The sequence below is a fragment of the Amia ocellicauda genome, chromosome 15 (assembly GCF_036373705.1).
Source record: "Amia ocellicauda isolate fAmiCal2 chromosome 15, fAmiCal2.hap1, whole genome shotgun sequence".
Lineage (NCBI taxonomy): Eukaryota > Metazoa > Chordata > Actinopteri > Amiiformes > Amiidae > Amia > Amia ocellicauda.
This window is the reverse complement of record NC_089864.1, coordinates 12,836,663-12,857,578: the sequence shown is the minus strand read 5'-3', so window position 1 is coordinate 12,857,578 and position 20,916 is coordinate 12,836,663. Positions and strand designations below refer to the sequence as shown.

At 36.9% G+C, this 20,916-nt stretch overlaps 1 protein-coding gene across 2 annotated transcripts in view; it reads left to right on the top strand.

The window, feature by feature from the left end:
* Positions 1 to 20,916, top strand: part of LOC136771665 (coiled-coil domain-containing protein 91) — a 99,284-nt gene that overhangs the window by 13,324 nt on the left and 65,044 nt on the right. For both annotated transcript variants that reach the window (XM_066724107.1, XM_066724106.1), the window contains 3 exons: positions 5,631 to 5,676; positions 8,540 to 8,621; positions 20,377 to 20,525. In XM_066724107.1, the coding sequence (XP_066580204.1) occupies positions 5,647 to 5,676; positions 8,540 to 8,621; positions 20,377 to 20,525 (261 nt within the window). In that variant the 5' untranslated portion in view covers positions 5,631 to 5,646. The remainder of the gene's footprint in view (positions 1 to 5,630; positions 5,677 to 8,539; positions 8,622 to 20,376; positions 20,526 to 20,916) is intronic.

Sequence of the window (20,916 nt, the reverse complement as noted above, 5' to 3'; positions counted from 1 at the left end):
AGGGAGCCTTACTACTTTTAGATAAACAGAACCCCTGTAAACGAACCCAAATGTTCCAAAAGCAAAAAGAGTTTGTGTTCAAGACACTTTATTTTTCTCTTACTTGTTGCATGTTACATGTGTTCTGTTGAAGCTTCTCCATAGTGTTTAGTTGTTCTGCCAACTAAACTATCTATTACAGGGAGAAAAAAAAAAAAACCTCAACGATTTCTCAGAGTGAATTGTGAGGTTTTTTAGGGAAGAAGAAAATAAGCATCATACAAAGCTGTGACGCCTGTACAGCACTAAGATACACAGTTCTGCTAGAGCCCAACATATACTGTAATATCCAGTTTCCACAACATGTCTGTGTCTGTGATATAAATGTTAGCCTTGTGAACGGGCCACATCAGACCCTGTATGATACACCAGGCCAAGCTTCCAGACACGACTGTGTTTGTGTCTGTTTTGCGCTTGATGTCATTCGGCACACGTATTATCTGCATGTTAAGGCTGCTTATTTAACATGGAAGGGCTCCATAGCCTACTCCCAGGACATTTCAATCATATTCTGTCTCTGCTAATAGTTTCAGAAGCAGGGTAATGTGTTTTATACAAAATCTAACCACAGGCAGGCATATCATGGAGCCGATTCAAAAGTTCTACATAACATAAGATTGCTACAGGCTTTTTAACATAAAATATTATATCAACAGAACCATTTGAGACTTTTTTTTTTTAATTGCCATTTAAAAGCGATTATTAAACAATGGCCAAGCTCCAGTAACATTTTGTACAATCAGTTTGGAGCCCTCTCTGCCAAATAGGTTTGTGCAAATTTTTGTTGGCACATCAGTATGATGTGAGTAATTCGATGTAGATTTAACATATAGTTACAGTTTCAGCAGCAACATAGCAGATCGATGTTTCCCAGCCGTGTTCAAAGCTGTTTGCTCCACGGCTAAAAATACATCACAAGGAAAAAAGATTACATACTATGGAGAAACATTGTAAGGTACATGAGGGAACTTTTAGACTTTGATTTTGTAATATTGATAAAAAATAGCTGAATTGCAAAAAAACATGACATTTTACAGAGTTTCTTTAGTTTCTTAATTATTGCGTATAATGATCAGGAAATGTTCATGAGGTCCAAATGGCCAAAAAAGGAAAAGTTCACATATTTAAAGCAAGTCAGAGAAAGTATGAAATTTCAGCTTTGAATGTGGCATTAATAATTTGTCAGTCAATTAGTCTCAATCTTCGCAGACAAAGCCAGCATGGTGTTAAAATCATTACTGCACATTTCCATTAATGTGTCTTATTTTCTTAGACTGATTAAATGTAGAAAGACCTCATCCACCTGGCAGCAGAAGTGTTCTACGTACCTGCTCTGTTATATGTGTATTTATTGCATTCCTCCAGCCCAAAGCACACACATTATACATACTGGCCAATTTACACTAGTCTATATATCTATATATAAAGCCCTTTATGAAAACAACACAATAATGCCTGAGTAAACACAACCTAAACAACATTATGTATCAATAGAGTCAGTATTAAAGTAAGGAGCAGGAATAATTCTTACAGCACGATCTTTTCATTTTAATTTAATATTCTGTTCATATTTAGTTGTAGCTGGTAGGTTCTGTTGGCTGTCCGTCATTGTCAATTATCTACAGCTTTTGAGGTGGTTGCATCTGGAGGTTGCAAAGGCCAGTTTGTGTTTGCCAAGCTGTAACGTTTATTTGCAAAATTGGTCTACATACAGTCTTGGTAATCTTTCTTTTATAGTCCAGTAGTATGCAGTCAGACACAGTGATAAGCCTTAATTGAGCCTTTACTGTCCTTGCCTCGGGCCTGTTTGCTTCATTGGGGATCCTATTGTTTGGATCTTGACTTATGACTATTATCTTATTCAGGTAGCCGCTGTGTACTTGAAGCTCTTAGCATGTTGTCCAATGTTCATATAGCCAAGGTTTTCTTATGATAATGACAATATGAAACTGTCAGAGTAATAGATCTGTGACTTGTCACCCTTTGCTTGGTCCGCTGTAGTGATATATTGTGATCATCAGGTGTTATAACATTCCTGCAGAAGGGAGTAAGAGGTTTACAATTACTGAAGTCTCAGAATTTGTTTTTATGTCTTAAATAATTGCTGATTGTGCCTTTTGAACTTACTGTAGAGATCAGTCTGAATGAAAGTTTAAAAGGAGCATTCTACTTTAATATTTTCTTGATCATTTTAAATAATGCTGTGCTCAATGTATCTGCCACTTGCAAAGTAGTGCTATGATTTCTTTAATGTTTTCTTATGAGTCCTTGGCTACCTAGTTCAGTCTTTTCCATGGAGAAATGTCTCCCCTCCGTTAACACTTATGTCCAGGAATCTCAGTGTGACCATGAAGGCTCTGAAAGGAGTTGACATGTTCTATTCTTAACAGTCCAAGACACAGTAATGGCATTTACTGTATCCCGAGTGTAACAATTACATAATATATTTATTTTAATGCCCAAACTACAAGTAATTATCCTGCCAAGTGTTCTTGAACCGCATATCCACAGTGGTGTTCTTGTACAGTTATTCTTTGCTTCATCTTACAAGGTCATTATCCCTCTGCATAACTATACTTTTATGCATGAAAGCATTCAATTGGAAATGGTTGAATATGATCCAGGTGAATTTTCAAAGTTTTTTCTTTCATATTCAAGCTGTCCGCCTTTAATCTTTGCAGAGATTCTGTTCCTGAGTTCTTTTGTGCAGCTTTTTTTCTGACCGTATGAAAACTCAAGCTTGGAAACAATTCATTAGAAGTCTTATCTGTGATGATGATTTCTTAATTTCACCCAGACAGGACTAATAGTTTTTGTAAAACATTTTCTTTCTCCGTTGTTACTGCTGAGGTTTGTGCTGCTGAGCAGTAATTTACATTAACAAAGTAATGGAAAGATTAGCAACAGAAATATTACATTAATGGAATGTAAGACAACTCATTTTTTTTATGTTTGAAAATATTTTGTTTTGCTCAGACATGTTGGTTTGAAACACTTTCCAATATCCCTGAGAGAACACAGGTGTTCTGATTAAGAAATATTGATCAAAGGCTGGCACCTGTCACACATCTAATGATTCATTGTATGATCTTCTCCTTCCAAAAATCTGATTTATTTTACCCTTTATCTTATCTTATTTTTTTATTTATTTAGATTTTTCGTTTTGGCTTAAAAAGCAAAAATACCGTTCAGCAATATCTGGTACTTATAGGCACACACACATTATGAAATATTTTAAACCGCCTCAGACTAAAAAAAAAAACTTGTCTCGGGCGCTTCATTGTACTGGTGTAACCCCTAGTGAATAGACTCCTGTTGAGTGAAATCTCGGGATCAGTCAGGAAGGGAACGCTCCTCCAGGGCTTAATAGATCAGTAACTTCCACTGCTTTGCTTCAAAGCATGAAAAGAGGTTTCCATCTGGTTAGGCATTTATTCTTCTCCTTTGATGACACGTGGGTTGCAGCAAAGAGGTGACGATGGAATTGTGCAATGTAAGAACAGGGGAAATGCTGAACATAATGGGAAAAGGGCACCTTAAATCTTACTGTAATCCACAACAGTGAAATTAATGGGGTATAAAGGTAATTTCACATTACTGCATCTAATTTTGTAAATAATTTTCTTATAAATTATAGAAATTAATCGCCAAATTACCATAATCTTCTCTGGAATTCTGCACTAGAATGTTGAAGGGGATAATAATGATACAGGATTAAATTGAGGACAACTTTTGTAAGAAACATCTCCATCTGCAGATGGGAGGGTATAATTTAAATCCATAGCATCTGAGGGCTATAGGCCACCATGTGGAATACTGGTGGGATAAGGACCTAAACAGCACATACATTAAGCAGTCAAAATAATTTCAGACTAGTACATTATTGACAAAACCAAATGGAAATCTCTGAGTTAGCTTCACCCTAGACAGACACCCACCTACAGTGAATGACAGAAACAAATACAATTGACTGGAAGTTTAATTAATCCATGACTTTAGATGCTCACAAAGTAAAACACTTTGAAGGTCTTGCATGATTCACGGACATTTATTTGGGTTCTTTTTATTCCCCAGAGTGGGCAATACCAGAACAGATTTATTATCATCATCTAGGCAGTCACAGTGTGCAATGAGATATGTGCGTGTGTGGTACAGTTGTTTTTGAACAGAACTGTAAAAAAGTTATGAAAGATTGTAAACCAGAATAATGTATAAGAAAAATGGGACGATAACAAAGTAATGGAAAGATTAACAACAGAAACATTACATAAAGTCTCCTAGTGACACAGTGCTGTCGATGTCGCCCACAACGAGAGGGTTTTGCTGGTTTTTGGAGTGTAGATTTTATGCCTTAGAACACAACCAGCCAAACCAAAGGATTTAGGCACTCGCCAAGGTCTGCTTTGAATTTTTAAATGATTCTTGTAATTATTTTGTCTCGTCTGGAAGGAGAGTCTGAGAAGACAGTCACAATGAATCCAAATTAACGTTACAGACTGAGTAAATGTTTTAAGTATGTAGAGCTTGTCTATGGGTGGCTTCGTTTTTGGAATCCCAAACTTTATAAGCCTTGTAATGGCTGTGCTGGTCTTCTATGTTAGGGACCTGGTGACTGTGTTTCTACCCAAGTTGTGATTCAAAGCGGCTTACCAAGGCTGCTAAAAAAAAAAATCATTTGAAAATGTGGTTTTTAATAATAGTGTATAAAACCTGCCATGTGTTAACAGCCTGTTTTGGAAAACATAAGCACATGCCATAGTACTGCCATAACAAATGAAGATGACAAACATAGAACGCCATCCTTTGAAGAGCATGTTAAAAATATCTGTGAGTTTCTGGTCACTAAACGATTGGATGACTCTGTTCTGTTTGAACATTGCTTTTCTGGAAGGATTTGCTAATGAAACAAACATGCTGACAGCAATTAGCTGGAACTTATGAAATCATGGTGGACAGAGAGGACTGTACTCTATTCTATTTTCCCTTTTGAATACTCCTTCACTAATATCATTAGAAGATAAGTAAGTAACACATATGTCATGTTGTCAGGGTTGTATACCAGCAGCGTAGGCAGTATTAGAACTGTTACCAGTTTTACTGATATAACCTTTAACCTTTAACACATAACCTTTAAAACTCAATAATAATCACTATTCATAATTGTAATGTATGTATTACTACATTCATAGTCCTTGTACAAATTTCACTGATGAAGTTGCAAGCCACATATAATCATTACATTTGAACTTTATTTACTGCTTCTGAGGAAACAAGTATTTTGGCCTCATATTCAGCTCCTTCTGCTGGCTTCTGCTTCCTACAATTCAGAAAACATGGACTGACTCAAACTGCAGTGCTGGGACAATTATTTGGAAACGCATTCATTGTTGACTGATACATTTCAGGGTAGCTGTGCTGTGTCTGCACAAGCATGTGTTGAGATGTAGGTTGGAACCACTAACTTGTGTCTTCCAGCTTCACACTGAAAAATCAGTAACCTTCTCGGGAGTTTGGCCAAGCAACTCCAGTGTGTTTGTTCTCTGCTGCAAAGTATGTCAGGTTTAATTCCAACTTTCTTTTCTGCCTTCTAGGTGTTTTGTTAGAAGAATGGATGATGACGATTTTGGAGGGTTTGAGGTATGTGCTTTAAAAAAACAAAAACAACGGGTTATGGGAGTAAATTCTGTGTTTGTGATGTTAGCAGACGGCAGGGCGTCAGGTAATAACCTTGTGTTTGGGGCCGTGAATGTACGGGTACCCTTTCAAAGTATTTTACACTGCTCATAAAACATGTGCAGGTCTGCCAGGATGGAGATTTGGGAAGGTGCTGTGGAGAGGTTGGAGGCGAAGGGGAGTCGAGTGGGTTGGTTTAAGACGGTTGCCAAGAAAGCTGGGCAGTCTTAAATAACCATAGGCAAGCAAGCTATGAAACCTCATCAAAGCTGCACCATCTGGCATGTTACTGCATGTAGTGATTTGTTACCAAATTATGATGAGACCAATTACAGACATGTACAATTAGCACCGAGAACTGAAGAAAAAAGACATGTGAGGAGCCTGAAAATCACACAAATCGTGTCAAGGGCCATGACTTTGGTTCTTATACAGCATCTGATTGAAAACAGCGAACTCGCATTAGCACTCTTACTCCTATTTCAGATGCACGGAGTACTAATAGCTGTTGTTGTAAATGTTTCAACTTCCCTTTTTTCAGACGTTCAGATAGGTGGTAAAGTCCCGCTCCTTGAGGTAATTTGTCACTCTTAACATTCTTGTTTGAAGCTGCAGAATGAAGTTTAACAATAGTTCCTTTCTCAAAGATGTGAAAAACAGATTCTGGGAAAAGTTCCACATCGATGATAGCCTTCTTCTGGGGCTTATGGAAAGACCAGTCCTCTCGGGGTGTATTTCCCATAATCGTGATGACCTGAAGACTGACACACTGTATTTTATTCCCAACTCTTGCAATGGTATCTTCATGAACATCACACCATTTTTACTGAAGAGGGGTTGCTGCAGATCATAAATAGCCTAGACAACACACTCTGTTCTGTATTCTCAAGTCACCCCTGTGCATGAGATTTGATTTATATGTTATCCTCCGGTTGACTAGGCCTATACAGTACATTGGTTTAGAAAGAGCTTCATTTTTAATTGCCACTCGTCTCCTAAACCACACGACACAGTGTAAGCCTGCATACATCTCTCTTGGAACATGCTCTACCTAAACCACCTACTTGGCTGGTTTGGTGAAATTCTCCAGTAAGCTGTGAAGATTGGGGTTAGAGTGGTGATGCAATAGTCCGGACAGCTGGGCGGGTCTTTCCCCAAATGGTGAGGCACTATTCCAAGGCAAATTCATATAACCTAATGTTGTGGGCCTGTGTCTCCTATTATTCTATTTACAGCTCAGAAATGTACTGTTCTGCCCTGAGGTTTGGCACAGTATTGTGTGGTAAGAGTCAGTGGTACTCCTTGAATAAAAAAACTGTATCTACATAGAGTGGTGTTGAGAAACATCACGTCATATTCTTCTATATTATACCCTGGATTCATAACAACTTTGCTTTCAGAGCTTTACTACTCTGTTATCAAAAGCAGATTTTTATATTCTAACCCTAAAATACATAAAACATGTCTGCATAAATCATCCAAATCTCAAACCCGGCATTTATAAAGACATTGCTGACAACAATTATATACCACATATGGGGGATTTTGTGCCACAATTTCTAGTTTTTGTATCAGATATGGCTGTCTCTCAACCAATCTAGTAAAGAAATCATATGTCGTCACTGACTTTAAAAGACATAGGCTGGACTCTAACACCAAAATTGAGTTTGAGTTTGACACTGTCACACTGTGATATTTTCAGACATTACAAACTCACACACACATACACATACACAGACACATATGATTAACAAAGGAAACAGTTTGCGTCACAGTTTGTTCTTTACACCCACAACTCTTTTTGTAAAGTCTCCCTGTTCTCAGTCTTGAATCTGCTTTGACTTAATTTCAGTTAGTGTCCACCGGCTGTAGACTATGTGAACTATGTTGAATTGTAACTTTTAATTTGAGATGAGTTTATTTAAAAAAAAAAAAAGTGGGCTGCTACTCTCTCAACTCACACTACAGACCTTGATAAGTGCCTCATCTTATCAAGATCTTATCATAGCTCTTTTATAACATCTTATAACATTATAAATTCTAAATTCTCTGTTTAAACTAATGGTGCTCCGGCTCTTAAAAGCTCTTAAAAGCTATTATTAAACTAGTTTAAATGTCTTTATTTCTAAATGAAAGTACAGAACGTAATCTTAATCTCAAGCACTTAGCTAGATTAAGAGGAAGTGTCTACCTTATACTGACACCATCCAAGTTCTTCTCTTTGTTTGAACTTTATTAAATTAATTAAGAGCAGAAAATAACTTGATTCACAGAGAATTAAGTGGGATCATTCATGTCGGGAATTTTGTAAATTGGTGCTGTTTAAAATACAATTAGAGCAATTCACGTTTTGTGAGTTCTGTCTGTGTGTTGTTCACTGTAGTATGAAATAAAGGCTCTTTTGAGTATAAAGAAGTGGGTTAATCTAGTGGTTAATGGGTTTATTAAATACAGGTGGTCACAAATAAAATGTAAAGGTAGGTAGATTCTGTTGAAATAACGAACCCTAAATAATTCCTAAATAATGATTTCAGGTTTGCAGTGAATGCTTTACTAGATTTATGGTAGCCACAAGTTTGCTTTATAGATAAATACTTCAGACTAGCTTACATTCCCTACATTACCTATATAAACAACACCACATAAAGGACACCAAAGTAGAAGTCATTGACACAATGTTTTTGTGGTGAGTTGCAGGGAAGCACTTTTTTTTTTTTTTTTCCCTCTTCTTGTCTAGAAACAAATATGCATTTTTTTTATTTTTTTGATATAGATGTTCACATGGCATGTGATGTCATTATACTCACTAATCTGCTTGACTTTGCAGGCTGCTGAGACATTTGAATGCGGGGATACAAATACGCAGCATACTGTCTCCCCAACCATACCATGGGCTGCCTTCTCTACAGGTAAATATTGCAGCACTGTATTATTATTATGCACAAATAACTCAAGTATGATTTAATTAAAATCATTACTTACCTTAAGACATTCATAGTTTACAACTTTTCCATTCCAAGGGACTGTGCATCAACCATTCAAGAACAGAAACCCATGCCTTATATAACCACACACGTTAAAACTTTGGTGTGTTTTGAACTGCTTAGTTTTTTTTCTTATTTAATGACTAAGTGGTATCTACATATTGTGACATATAGAAAAAGTTCTATAGCTAAAACAAAGTTGGCTGACTTATGATTGTCCTTCATGTGACTGATTCTCCAAGGGGTTGGAGCACAATAGGCAAGAGTTTTCAGGATTGGGAGGGCTTGAGTCAGTCAAGGTGTTCATGGTTTCAAGGGCCTCTGTAACATACTGGGCATCCGGGAGCCTATTGTGTCCAGTTTAGAGTAAGCTAAATATGGTCTGGTGTTTGCACTACAGCTGGTTGTCACTTTATCTTAGCTTGCTACTAAAGGAAACATATGCAATTGTTAATGTACCAAATTCTCAAAGGTATTAGGCATGACTTCACTGCAAAGAGATCTTAAGAAAGGGATCAGGAAAGCAAAGAGGGAAATAGAAAGAAACATAGCTCTTGGAGCTAAAACTAATGCTAAGAGCTTTTTTCAATACTACAACAGAAAGAGGTCATTAAAGGAGGAAGTGAAACAAGATAAAGGGCAAAAATTGAAGTATCTTGGAAAACGAACAAGATGTGGCAAATGTTCTAAATGAGTATTTCACAGAGGTTTTTACAAAAGAAAAAACAGACAACATGCCACAGGTTAATAATCAGTCCAGTCAAACCCTAAGAGAGATCAGGATAAATGAGGAGGAGGTACTAAAGGGACTAGCAGAATTAAAATCAAACAAATCACCTGGGCCAGATGGTATATTTCCAACAGTACTTAAAGAAATGAGGGAAATTATTTACAGGCCACTAACTCAAATATTCCAAATGACACTTAGAACAGGGGATGTGCCAACTGACTGGAAGACAGCAAATGTCAAACCAATCCACAAGAAAGGGGACAAAACTGAGCCAGCAAATTAAAGTTTTTATTAGTTATTAATGGACACCAAACGAACACGATGGGTCAAATGGCCTCCTCTCAATTGTGAACTTTCTTAAGTTCTTATATTGTGTTCTTTGTGGTTCGTCACAACCCGAGAGGTAGCACTGTGAATGAGCAAACAGATTGGTTTCATTAAAGAAAGCTTTAAGAGAACCAATTAAGTCGTCATGAGGCAGTGTTACAATATTTTCTTTTATGTATATTTTATTGGCATTTGCTTTACATTAAGTTCATGCTTTGGAATACAGTCATGGTCCAATGAATACGGGTATTTGAGACTTTATTTTTATCGCAGCCATACACTCATCCTTTGGAATGCTAATGATATAACATTTTAAATCTCCTCCATTCCTCAAAAAAATTATGGGATATTAAAGTATTTTGCCTTTTTGAACTGTTAACCCTGTCTGAGGAAATGTCACAGGTGTGTTACTCTGTTGATTACACCAAGTGTAGGAAACTTTAAAAATAAGGTTTGGGTTTTCACATTGCACACATCCACAGCCTTTATATAACATTAATCAACACAAATTTGCTACTATTTTATTTTCTAATGCCGTAGATTCTGTTAGTATATGCAAATTGGGCATGTTTGATAATTAAAGGAAAAAACATATGCACTCCTGTCTTTCTAAATAAGCAAACCAAAACATGTATGTATTTGTTATTAATGATGTATACAATTAAATGTATATTCACCATATGTTAACAAAGAGTATTTCTTAGCTTGCAACAGCACTGTTCTAACATTGCACCTAAAAGAATGGTCTCCCACTTTTGACATGCATGGAGAGTGATGGCACTGATTCAGACTTGCTAACACTGACTATACAATAGTTAAGGAATCTCACAAAGGAAGGAGGCAGAATCGGGACATTCATGTTTTTGTATACAGTAGCTCAAATGAATTAAAGAATTAAAGCTTAAAAGTAAATGGGTGTGACAGGATTTAAACTTATCTCATTCTTAGAAATGGGGAGTAGCTAGGATTTTTGAAAGGAAAACCACAATTACCATTATTTTCAACAGTACAGCTGATAGGACAGCTTCTCATCCTTTAATTTCAAATAGATTACATAGTAAGAAAATAATTTTAATCAAGCTCTCAAGCCTCCATTTAACGTCTATTTTTTAACAGAACAAAAGCTAAAGGTGTTTGTTGGTGTGTAACCTATCTATAAATTACTCAAATGAATACTCACATTGAGTTTTTGTAAGCTGAATAAAAACGTTATTGTGATAAAAATATTCAAAGCTTATATTATTTCCTTATTTCCCACAGCATGTTTGTTTTTTATAGTTTACCCAGAATTATTTGTACCCATGATTATGTTGCTTGCACCTATGATGAATTACTTCCTTCTCTTCATACCATGTATCCGGAGATTGTTAAGGTCAATACTCCTTTAAACATTTAATTTTCTGCCATGGAAAGCAGAATCACACTGTGTTGGCTGACTGAACATTATAATGAATGCTTAGATAATGGCACTGATCTTTATTTTCTTATTTCCTTAATACAATTCTGATAACCAATTTGATTTATTTGTCATAAAACACTTAATTTTTTCTAAAATGTTTGACCGATAGTGTACATATACAAATATACACACAGTACCTATAGAATTCCTACACCCCCTTTCAAAATGTAACCTTTTGTTGCCTGTAATTAAAAAAGCATCACAATTGTGTTTTTTTTAATGTTTTTTCTTTTACTTTTATCTACACATTCTTCCCCACAATGTCCAAATGAAAAAAATATTATAGACTCTACAAATCTGACCTGTATGATAGGGTGGGGAGAAGGAATCCATTTCTCAAGAAAGCCCACCTTGAATCCCATTTGAAGTTTGCAACAAAGCACTCAGGAGATTCCACACCAAAGACTGATCCTCAAATTGGAAGCTGTAGGCATTCAGGGTAATGTAAGTAGATGGATTATGAACTGGTTGATGTCTAGGAAACAGAGGGTGTCGATTAGAGGAGTTGCTTCTAACTGGAGTGAGGTTGTTAGTGGAGTTCCACAGGGATCAGTACTAGGGCCTTTGCTTTTTCTAATCTATATTAATGATCTGGACTCTGGGATAGTTAGCAAACTTGTCAAATTTGCAGATGATACTAAAATAGGTGACTGAGCAGATACAATCTCAGCAGCACAGGCTATTCAAAGGGACTTAGATAATATTCAGCTGTGGGCCGACACCTGGCAGATGAAATTCAATGTGGACAAGTGCAAGGTATTACATGCAGGTAACAAAAATGTCCACTATCATTACACTATGGGAGGAATAGAACTAGATAAAGTAACGCATGAGAAAGACCTAGGAGTCTATGTGGACTCCTCACTTTCTCCATCCAAACAATGTGGGGAAGCAATACAAAAAAGCAAACAGGATGTTGGGGTATATTGTCAAAAGTGTAGAATTGAGCACAAGGGCAGTGATGTTCAGACTGTACAATGCACTAGTTAGAGCTCATCTGGATACTGTGGACAGTTCTGGGCTCCACACTTCAAGAAAGATATCGCTGCTCTAGAGGCAGTTCAGTGGAGAGCAACCAGACTTATTCCAGGTCTGAAGGGAAAGTCCTACTGAGAGACTGAGGACCTGAACCTTTTCACCCTGGAACAGAGGAGACTACGTGGGGACTTGATTCAAGTCTTCAAAATCATGAAGGGCATCGACCACATCAAACCAGAGGAGCTTTTCCAGATCAGCAGGGACACACGCACCCGGGGACACAAATGGAAATTGGGCTTCAAGGCATTCAAGACAGAAAACAGGAGACATTTCTTCACACAGAGAGTCATCACAATCTGGAACAAACTCCCCAGGGATGTGGTTGAAGCTGAAAATTTGGGAACATTTAAAAATAGACTGGATAGGATCCTTGGATCACTTGGTTATCAATGGACACCAAATGAGCACGATGGGTCAAATGGCATCCTCTCGTTTGTAAACTTTCTTATGTTCTCATGAGATTCTGTAGCAATATGGCGAAATCGGACAAAACTTAAATGGAACATTTTGAAGATTTGTCCTAAATGTAAAGCCTTATGGTTGGCACAAACTCAACACAGCATATCACTGAAAGAACACCATCTCTACTGTGATGCATGGTGGTGGCAGCATTATGTTATAGGGATGTTTCTCATAGGCAGGGACTATTTAGGGTCACTTGTCGGGATAGAAGGGAAAAAGAATGGAGCAAAGTACAGAAAAGATCTTGAGGAAAACCTGCTGCCCTCTGCTGTTCACCTTTCAGCATGACCCTAAGCACACAGCCAAAGCTACACTGGAGTGGCTAAGGAACAAAAAGTTGAATGTCCTTGAGTGGCCCAGTCAGAGCCCCAACCTGAATCCAGTTGACAGTATGTGGCATGACTTGAAGATTGCTGTCCATCAACTCTCCCCAAGGAACTTGACAGAGCTTGAACAGTTTTGGAAAGAAGAATGGACAAATATTATGTATAGATACGGGGAAACATCCTATTTTAAATGCATGAAACTCTGAGGCACTGACATAACAAAATGTGAGAAAAGTTCAATGAGGTGTAGACATCAATGTATAAAAAAACACCATAGAAATGAATAATTTAGTCTGATATAATTGCATACAACACTGGAACCCCCATTCCCAGTCAAGGATTGTTGTTACATGGGAAAAGCAACTACATGTGTGTGTTCTTATCAAAGCAGGCAGGTAAACCACCTGAAGATTACAGTGAGGGAGAGAGAGACTTCAATGAGTCATCATGGGCAAAGATTCAATATAAAAGACTATAAACTTCACTAAACACAGTGAGAACAGAGAAAGGAACGCATCCTTTTGCCTGGCTTTCTGTAATCCAGAAGGGAATGACTGAAGCACTGGGTGTGGCTAAGGCAACATGCTGCTCTTAACAGCTGGCTGCCGGCCCCACACATCAAAAGTGTTGTTCCAGATGAGGGTTCATTATCCAACATCCATAGTCACAGACGCTCCTAGGAATTCCATAACAAATAGATAACGCTTGTGTCTCTAGCAGACTTTCATGCATCACCAATTTCTAAGTTTCCTCTTAATGTAACAAAACCAATACCCAATAATAATATAAGAAGGGTTACCAATGAGAGGAGACAACCATTTAATATCTAATTCAAGGCAGGCCATAAGATGTTCTTGCCAACTGTAACTAAATACCAAATTCCAAGGGTTTTCCTGCCTGAAAGTGTATTTTAAAATTATTATTTGAGTTGTTCTAGTTGTTCATGTGTTGATGTTATATAGAGTCTGTTTTGCCATGCATTTTTGTTTGTTTGTTAAGAATACCAAATTATTTAGTTTCCCATGGTGGTGATGAAGCTGATGTAGTTCTGTTACAAAATATCTGGTTGGCAGTTTGACCAGATCGATATTGTCATTCCAATCTATTCATGTATCAGATCATTACTCTGAACATCACTTACTGGAAAAACGAAAGGTAACTAGACTAGTTAAAGACTAGACATACATCCTGTCTCTAAGGCATGGCATCTTAAAAGGCTTCAAATTCCAATTTTATGACAGGAAAGACTTACAGCAACCATATCAGGATTAGGAGGTGCTTATTGTTGAAGTAAATATGAGTTTTTTTGTCTTTAATCTGCAGTACACAAAGGAACTTTAGTATACGTTTGTTTGTCTGTCTGTAACTTTCCAACCTTCTCTAAACCTTAAAATTCACTTTCAGATGAGGTACCTGTACCCTGTAATTGTAATTTATCCCAAGGTTATTCATGTTTTTTGGAGCTTTACTATAATTAATCGTGTATCTCTGATCTAGTTATTGTGTTTTGCCTAATGCATTTCTTTTCAACAGCAGGATATGTTTTAATGGCATGTATTTTAATAGGTTTATATGAGCCTCCCGTTTTGGTAAATGCAGCAGTCTTTCTGTGTAAGTGGGTAAGCTAATTATGCCTGATCAAGTCCCCTTTACCTTGCACACTATTGGAAACAGCAGTGCTTCATCAGATTCAGTGATTGGGAAACCAGCCTTGGAATGCCAGGAATCGATCAGCCTCAGATGCCCGTGTAGACGTTCTGTGAAGGCAATGCAGTTTAGACACTCAAATGCCATTCCTGCCTAGCATATGCTAATACTTCAGGAAACAAAGATTGCAAGAAGCCCAAAAAGGAATATTTTATTTCTCCTTCTCTTTCCTGTTATTTATTTCCTCATATTGATATCTTACACAATATTGTCTGTCTTTTTATGTGTTGGTATGTTAAAGGTAATTAAGGTAATAAAAAGGTCAGGTAATAAGATACGATTTAATCTATAATGATTTTAGGAGGCACTGTATTAATTAGGCTGTCTTTTTATCACCAGAGTAATATTGTCAAAATTAGCTGTCGTTTCTCATATTTCTTCAATTCAATACTAAATGTTTTTGTCTCTATTATTAAAACACATACTGATTCACACATGCCTGTTCTCTGTTGCTAGTATTTAGGATAATACACTAGTTGTGTATAATTTAAATCTCTATGTAAATTGAATATACGGGGCCTATGGCAACAGATGAACAGTTTATTTCTTTAGGTTGCATATAAGTCCAGATGAATTACAGACATATTTCAATCATGTTTTGCGGCCTTCAGAAAATAAAATTAATCTCAATTGATTAATCAGATACGCATTACCATTTTAAAAATAATAAATAATAAATTAATACATTTATACATTTTACATAATAAAGACCTAAAGATTAGGTGCCAACAAATAAAACACACAAATCAAATACACACCCTAATAAATTCCTATGTGCAGATTTTTAAATATACTCCGTTGCATTTAAATGACAATTACAAAATCATTTTCAGACATTCATTTTTACATAATCCCTAATTGAACATGTTAGTTTAGCACAATTCTTTTTAAATAATTAAAAAAAAAAAAAAAACTATTCAGCTTGCAACGGGTTAACTTTTGCACATGTTCTTTGGAACATTTAATTTGGTAAAAAGTTATATAAGGAAAACACAGGCTGTTGGCTACAATAACAATCACACCCCACATAAGTCTGGCCATTGCATTTTGGCCATTGTAACTTCTATGACAGCAATTCTATAAATGGCTCTAGGTTGTAATTTGCATGGCCTTGATTTGTTTTGTTTTCTTCAGCTGCTAAGTTCCATTGCAGTCAGTCATTTCAAAAGGCGGCTTTAGTTGAAGTGACAAAATCATGTTCCTACACACTTAAAACATGTTGCCAGTGTTTCTGTTTTTTAAGTCAAGGATTTGTATGACTGTTGTTCTACCAGACGCCCTGTGGTTGATCTATGGTATGCAATATGGAATAGGCACATAACGAGATCAAACACTATTTGTTTTGTTATTTCAAACAATTAGTTACACATTTTTATATATTTTTTCTTTCTCAAATACCATTCCACTCATAGAACTAGGGAAGTTTGAGAAGGTGACCTATTTTTCCTTGGACAACTACTTCCCACAGGGCTTGTCTGTTAGAATTGGGTAGATTTGTAAGGCTTTGCTTTCATAGTTTTTTGTTTCGTCACAACTGTCATTCTCCTTTACAAAGTACACCTTTGTCTACTTCCCATCTTATACAAAATATTTAGAAAGCTACGAACACATTGCCTTTCAGGTGCAAGTAAGAAAATTGGACCCCACATTCACTTGAATTAGACCAAAGTCATGTGCAACCATTTTGTTAAAGCTAAGAAAATTTAATTAGATTCAAAGGTACTTGAGCAAGTTATGTCTAACTTAGACAACAAATGAATGCAGATGGAGATCCTATGGAAAAAACAAGGTAAAGTAAAAATGGGATGGAGTGCATTCGGAAGAAAGACATGCTGTTGAAAGGAAATCTACCCATCTGCCTGAAGATAGAAGTAAGTGCTAAGCATGGACAGTTGTATGCCTAGAATAATAAGACAACACAGGAACACAAATAAATGCATCCGAGAACAAACAAAAGTGTGTGACATCATTGAAAGAGTGGAAATGTTAAAATAGCAATGGGCCGGACACATTGGAAGAAGAACAGACCAGAGATGGACAAAACAAGCTAAAGAATGGATACCAAGAGATGAGTAAGATCCTAGAAACCACCACATAAAAGATGGGAAGATGAAATGAGAAGCCTTGCTGGTGTGACCAGGAAAAATATGCTTCTAATTTAAACGAGTGGAAACATCTTGGGGAGGCCTTCTCCAGCCGTAGATCGATGAAGCCTGATTACATATATTCTGGCACCGTGGGGGGTGATAGCTGGTGCTGTGGCTCTCAAGCATGGGCTTAGGAAACACAAAGGCAGGGTTATGGTGCAAAAGTGTGAGTTTATTCAAAGTGCTCAAAATAAATAGAAAGAAACACCAAACAAAACACCACCTCCTCTCGACCCTAAACTACACGTATAACACAGGTCCTTAATCCACACATGTAACTAATAATAAAGACAAACAATACGTAATCTGTATTCAAAAGCCAGTGTCAAGTCCAAAACTCTTTACTGTTATTTCACCCTGATATATATTGATATGTAATGCATGAGTATAAACCAATCACATTTTTAGGTCTGTGTTAGTAGACTGTAAATACATAAAAACATCTGCTTTAGCTTCCCTTCTTTTCCCTTCCCTTCCCAAAGTCAACTAGTGTGGGTGGCTTTGGAAAACTTTAGCAAACCCAGTAACCCTCTCAGTGATGCGTTCATTGTATTGTCTCTGTGGAGATTTGGTTTAAGACAGACATAGCTACAATACAAACACACAGAAATGGGGACCCCCTTCTGGTTTGTGGTGCGTGTGTGTCCCGTTTGAAGCCATTTCAAAGTTAATGATTACACACCTTCCATGAAGCTGGGAATTTGAATGTGGAAGCAGAAGGAAGTTATTATTCCCAAACAGTTAAGTAATACCATAAGCTTTTTTATAAACCTCTTCATTGATGGCCTTTCCACTTCTGCAATGTCTAATTGGAGAAACATTCAACAGTTTTTTGATATTTTAATTATTTTCACAAGATTTACATATTTGTATATCTGTATACTTTTCTCACTATTTTGATAATCTCATTCTAATTTAAAGTATTTATATTATAGTTATATTCTTTAACTAGTATATATTTTTGGAGGCTAGGGCAAGATGGACATCTTTCCAATATGGCAAAACCCCTCCGCAGATTTATCACTGTTGCTACAAGGTGCACCTTCATGCTCTAGTAATTCGAACAAATAAAAAACAGAAATAAAAAAATATAATTATGGCCTTGTTTAATGAAGTGTGAACACATGTTGTTGAGCTACAAAGATTAGAGCCAGTGGAAGCATGTACTCAATTTATGACCTTGGAAAGTACTTCAAACTACTACAGGTAATGTTTCATTATTTAATTTCTTTTAAAAATGAAAGACTGCTGATGCTCATACATTGCTATTGTGGGAAACATACTTTCATCTGGTTTTGCTCTTTAAAACAGCAGCATCCTTTAAAGGTGTAAGGGGTATGATGCAAATTGGTTTCATACAACATACTTGTTTTAGATAATCAGTTTTACAGGAAAAACACAAAGGTGTAATTTTAGATTACAAATTGGATACATTCTTTACTATTTTTTACATTGCATCATTCGACAGTGCAAGCCATCTAATCCACTGTGACAAATTTAATAAATCCAGGCTTCCATTTTCAATAGTTCTTTTGTGAAAATACAACACAAACACACATATTAAGAAAATGTTAATTGTCGTGTTAAGGTGTGTGGTTGGATTGGGGGATGTGGCATACAGAACTGTACAATTTATCATCACATATGTCCCACATATTGCATCAAAAACGCATGTGGGCAAGTTCTGCCATTATTATTGGTTTTGAAATTGACAGATCTATGAAAAGGAACATACCTATAAAGTCAGTAGCGGTGAGAGAAATAATTGTAGAGACTTAAACAGTAAATATTATGACAGTCTTTCTTGCTCATAGTTTCAGGTTTTATTTCAGTCTCTTTTCTTTTTTGATTAATTGATAGATTGTTTTGTCATTTTCTTTATTGGAAAGTTGTTGGACTTTATTATTCTGTAGGACACAGAAACTCTTTTGAGTGATAGCAGCCAAAACTGCCTATTTTTGTCATCTCTTCTGTATGTGTCTGGTAGGGATGTACATGATTCTGTTTGCATGTCTTTTTAGCTTATCTGCTTAGTAATTATTCCACCATTACCTGAGTAAAATTAAGTGATATAATGATAGTTAATTTGAATAGTGCATAATATATGGATATGAAATGGAAATAAATGATTCACACAGGAAGATATGTAACTCTTTTCTAAGCAATTAAATGCCTGGATAAAGCAGCTTATGTTAACTGCTCCTCACATAGGAACTCTTGTGAGCTTGGCTTGTGATAACAGAAAACTGAACAAAGACAGAATGCCGTCCATGAAATGTAAATCAGGCTGAATTAGGTTTCGTATCCTTGCGTTCACAAATGTATATCAGAATTCAGATTTGGAAAGTTAGGTGTACCAACTGGAGTGACATCTGCTTGGGTGGAATTCCACAGGTGAGGGGCACGAATCTGCAGCTCAAAACTGAGCTTCAACACTTTCCTGTGAGATGCACAGCAGGCCAGAGTGGCAGTTGGTCCAGCTGATCGCATGCCATGACACCAGCATCTTGAGATCTTAAAAGATGGAAAGGAAACACATGGGACAGTAAATCTTTAGGGAAAGAAGGCCCAAGACATGAAGAACTACAGATGGAAAACACATTTTTTGGAGTGCATTGCTTGATTCAGGCTATAGTTGCAAAACAGCTATGTGTTGATTTAACCAAATGTGTGCTGCAAAAATATTTAGAGGCCAGTGTCCCACAGGGGCTTTGTGACCTACCCTTACCTGAACATGGCACTTTTGGACCATTCACACTTAAAGTTTGATTTTAGTCATCCACTGTAACCTTCTTCATTAAAACAGTGGGTGAGGAGACCTTCCCCTCAGGATTTATGACCTTTGAATCCCGGCTCGGTAAATCACTATTTTTAGCAGCACTTCTGCCAAACCGCACAGAGCGCAGTTGTAATTATAAAAAGAATACTCCTAATGAAAACAAACTTATTCTTCTCCCAACCAGTGGAAGTGGTTGGTGTGAAAACTGAGATGTCTTTTGAGGCAAAAGAAAAGCACTATTTTTCAAGCACACTTCAGCAAGCTTTCTGCCACTACGTTTTCCCCTTCTGTTTTCCAAATGTTGCTCATGGGGTTTGGACCCTGACGCAGAGCTCTGGTCATCACCTCGTAAATCCCAGCGCCCCACACTCTCCCTCCTTGGCAAGGCCCGATTTCTGTATGCCGATTCAATAGCTTGACCTCTGTACCACAATTATATGTAGTGACGAAATTCAGGAAGTACAGCTAGAGACTTTCTAAACTCGCTAACTAAATAAAAACACATTTAGCAAAGGTATTTCTTATCTTGATTAACTTTCAGATTACGAAGGAAAGAAAATTGTATTGTAATTTAGATCTTAGATCTGAGCAAGCAGTTTGATTTGAAACTCCTTTTTCACCACCAGTTCAATCACATCATCTCGATCTGGTATTATACCTTCCCTATTCTCTCTGAATTTCCTGCTGTCTTTCTTGATTGTGCAGTTCCTGGGATGAAGCTGTCACATAGTGCCCCCCCTGATGTGCCTCTGGACCAGGCGGCTCCTCCATCTGTGAACCTGCTGTCCCAGCCGCTCCATCAGCCAGATACCCTGCCCTCTGTTCCAGTCAGCAGCTTTCAGATACAACAGCAGGTGGGCTCTGTAATCTGTACTACTTTCTCTTTCCTTACATAAAATGAGCCCATTAGTCATAAATTTGTTTTTCCTTCTCATAGCTTACCATTTTTACTAGTCATGTTTCTTCACTGGAATGCATGTATCTCTGGATCTAGCGTGACCTTTTTCGGCCATCAACCACACAATTCTTCAAAAGCCTTTTAGAATCGTATTTCAAACTGATTTATTTTATGGACCCTTTAAATATTAATCTTATGATGTTCAATGTTGTGGCAAGTAAGAGGAGCAGGACAAAAAAGTTCCAGCATAGACCTGTATGGGTCCTGTTTGTGTGTGTATAGTCAGAACAAAAGGTAGCATTTAAGGTTGTTCCAAAACCTTCTTTAGCAAATTACAGCATCTGAAA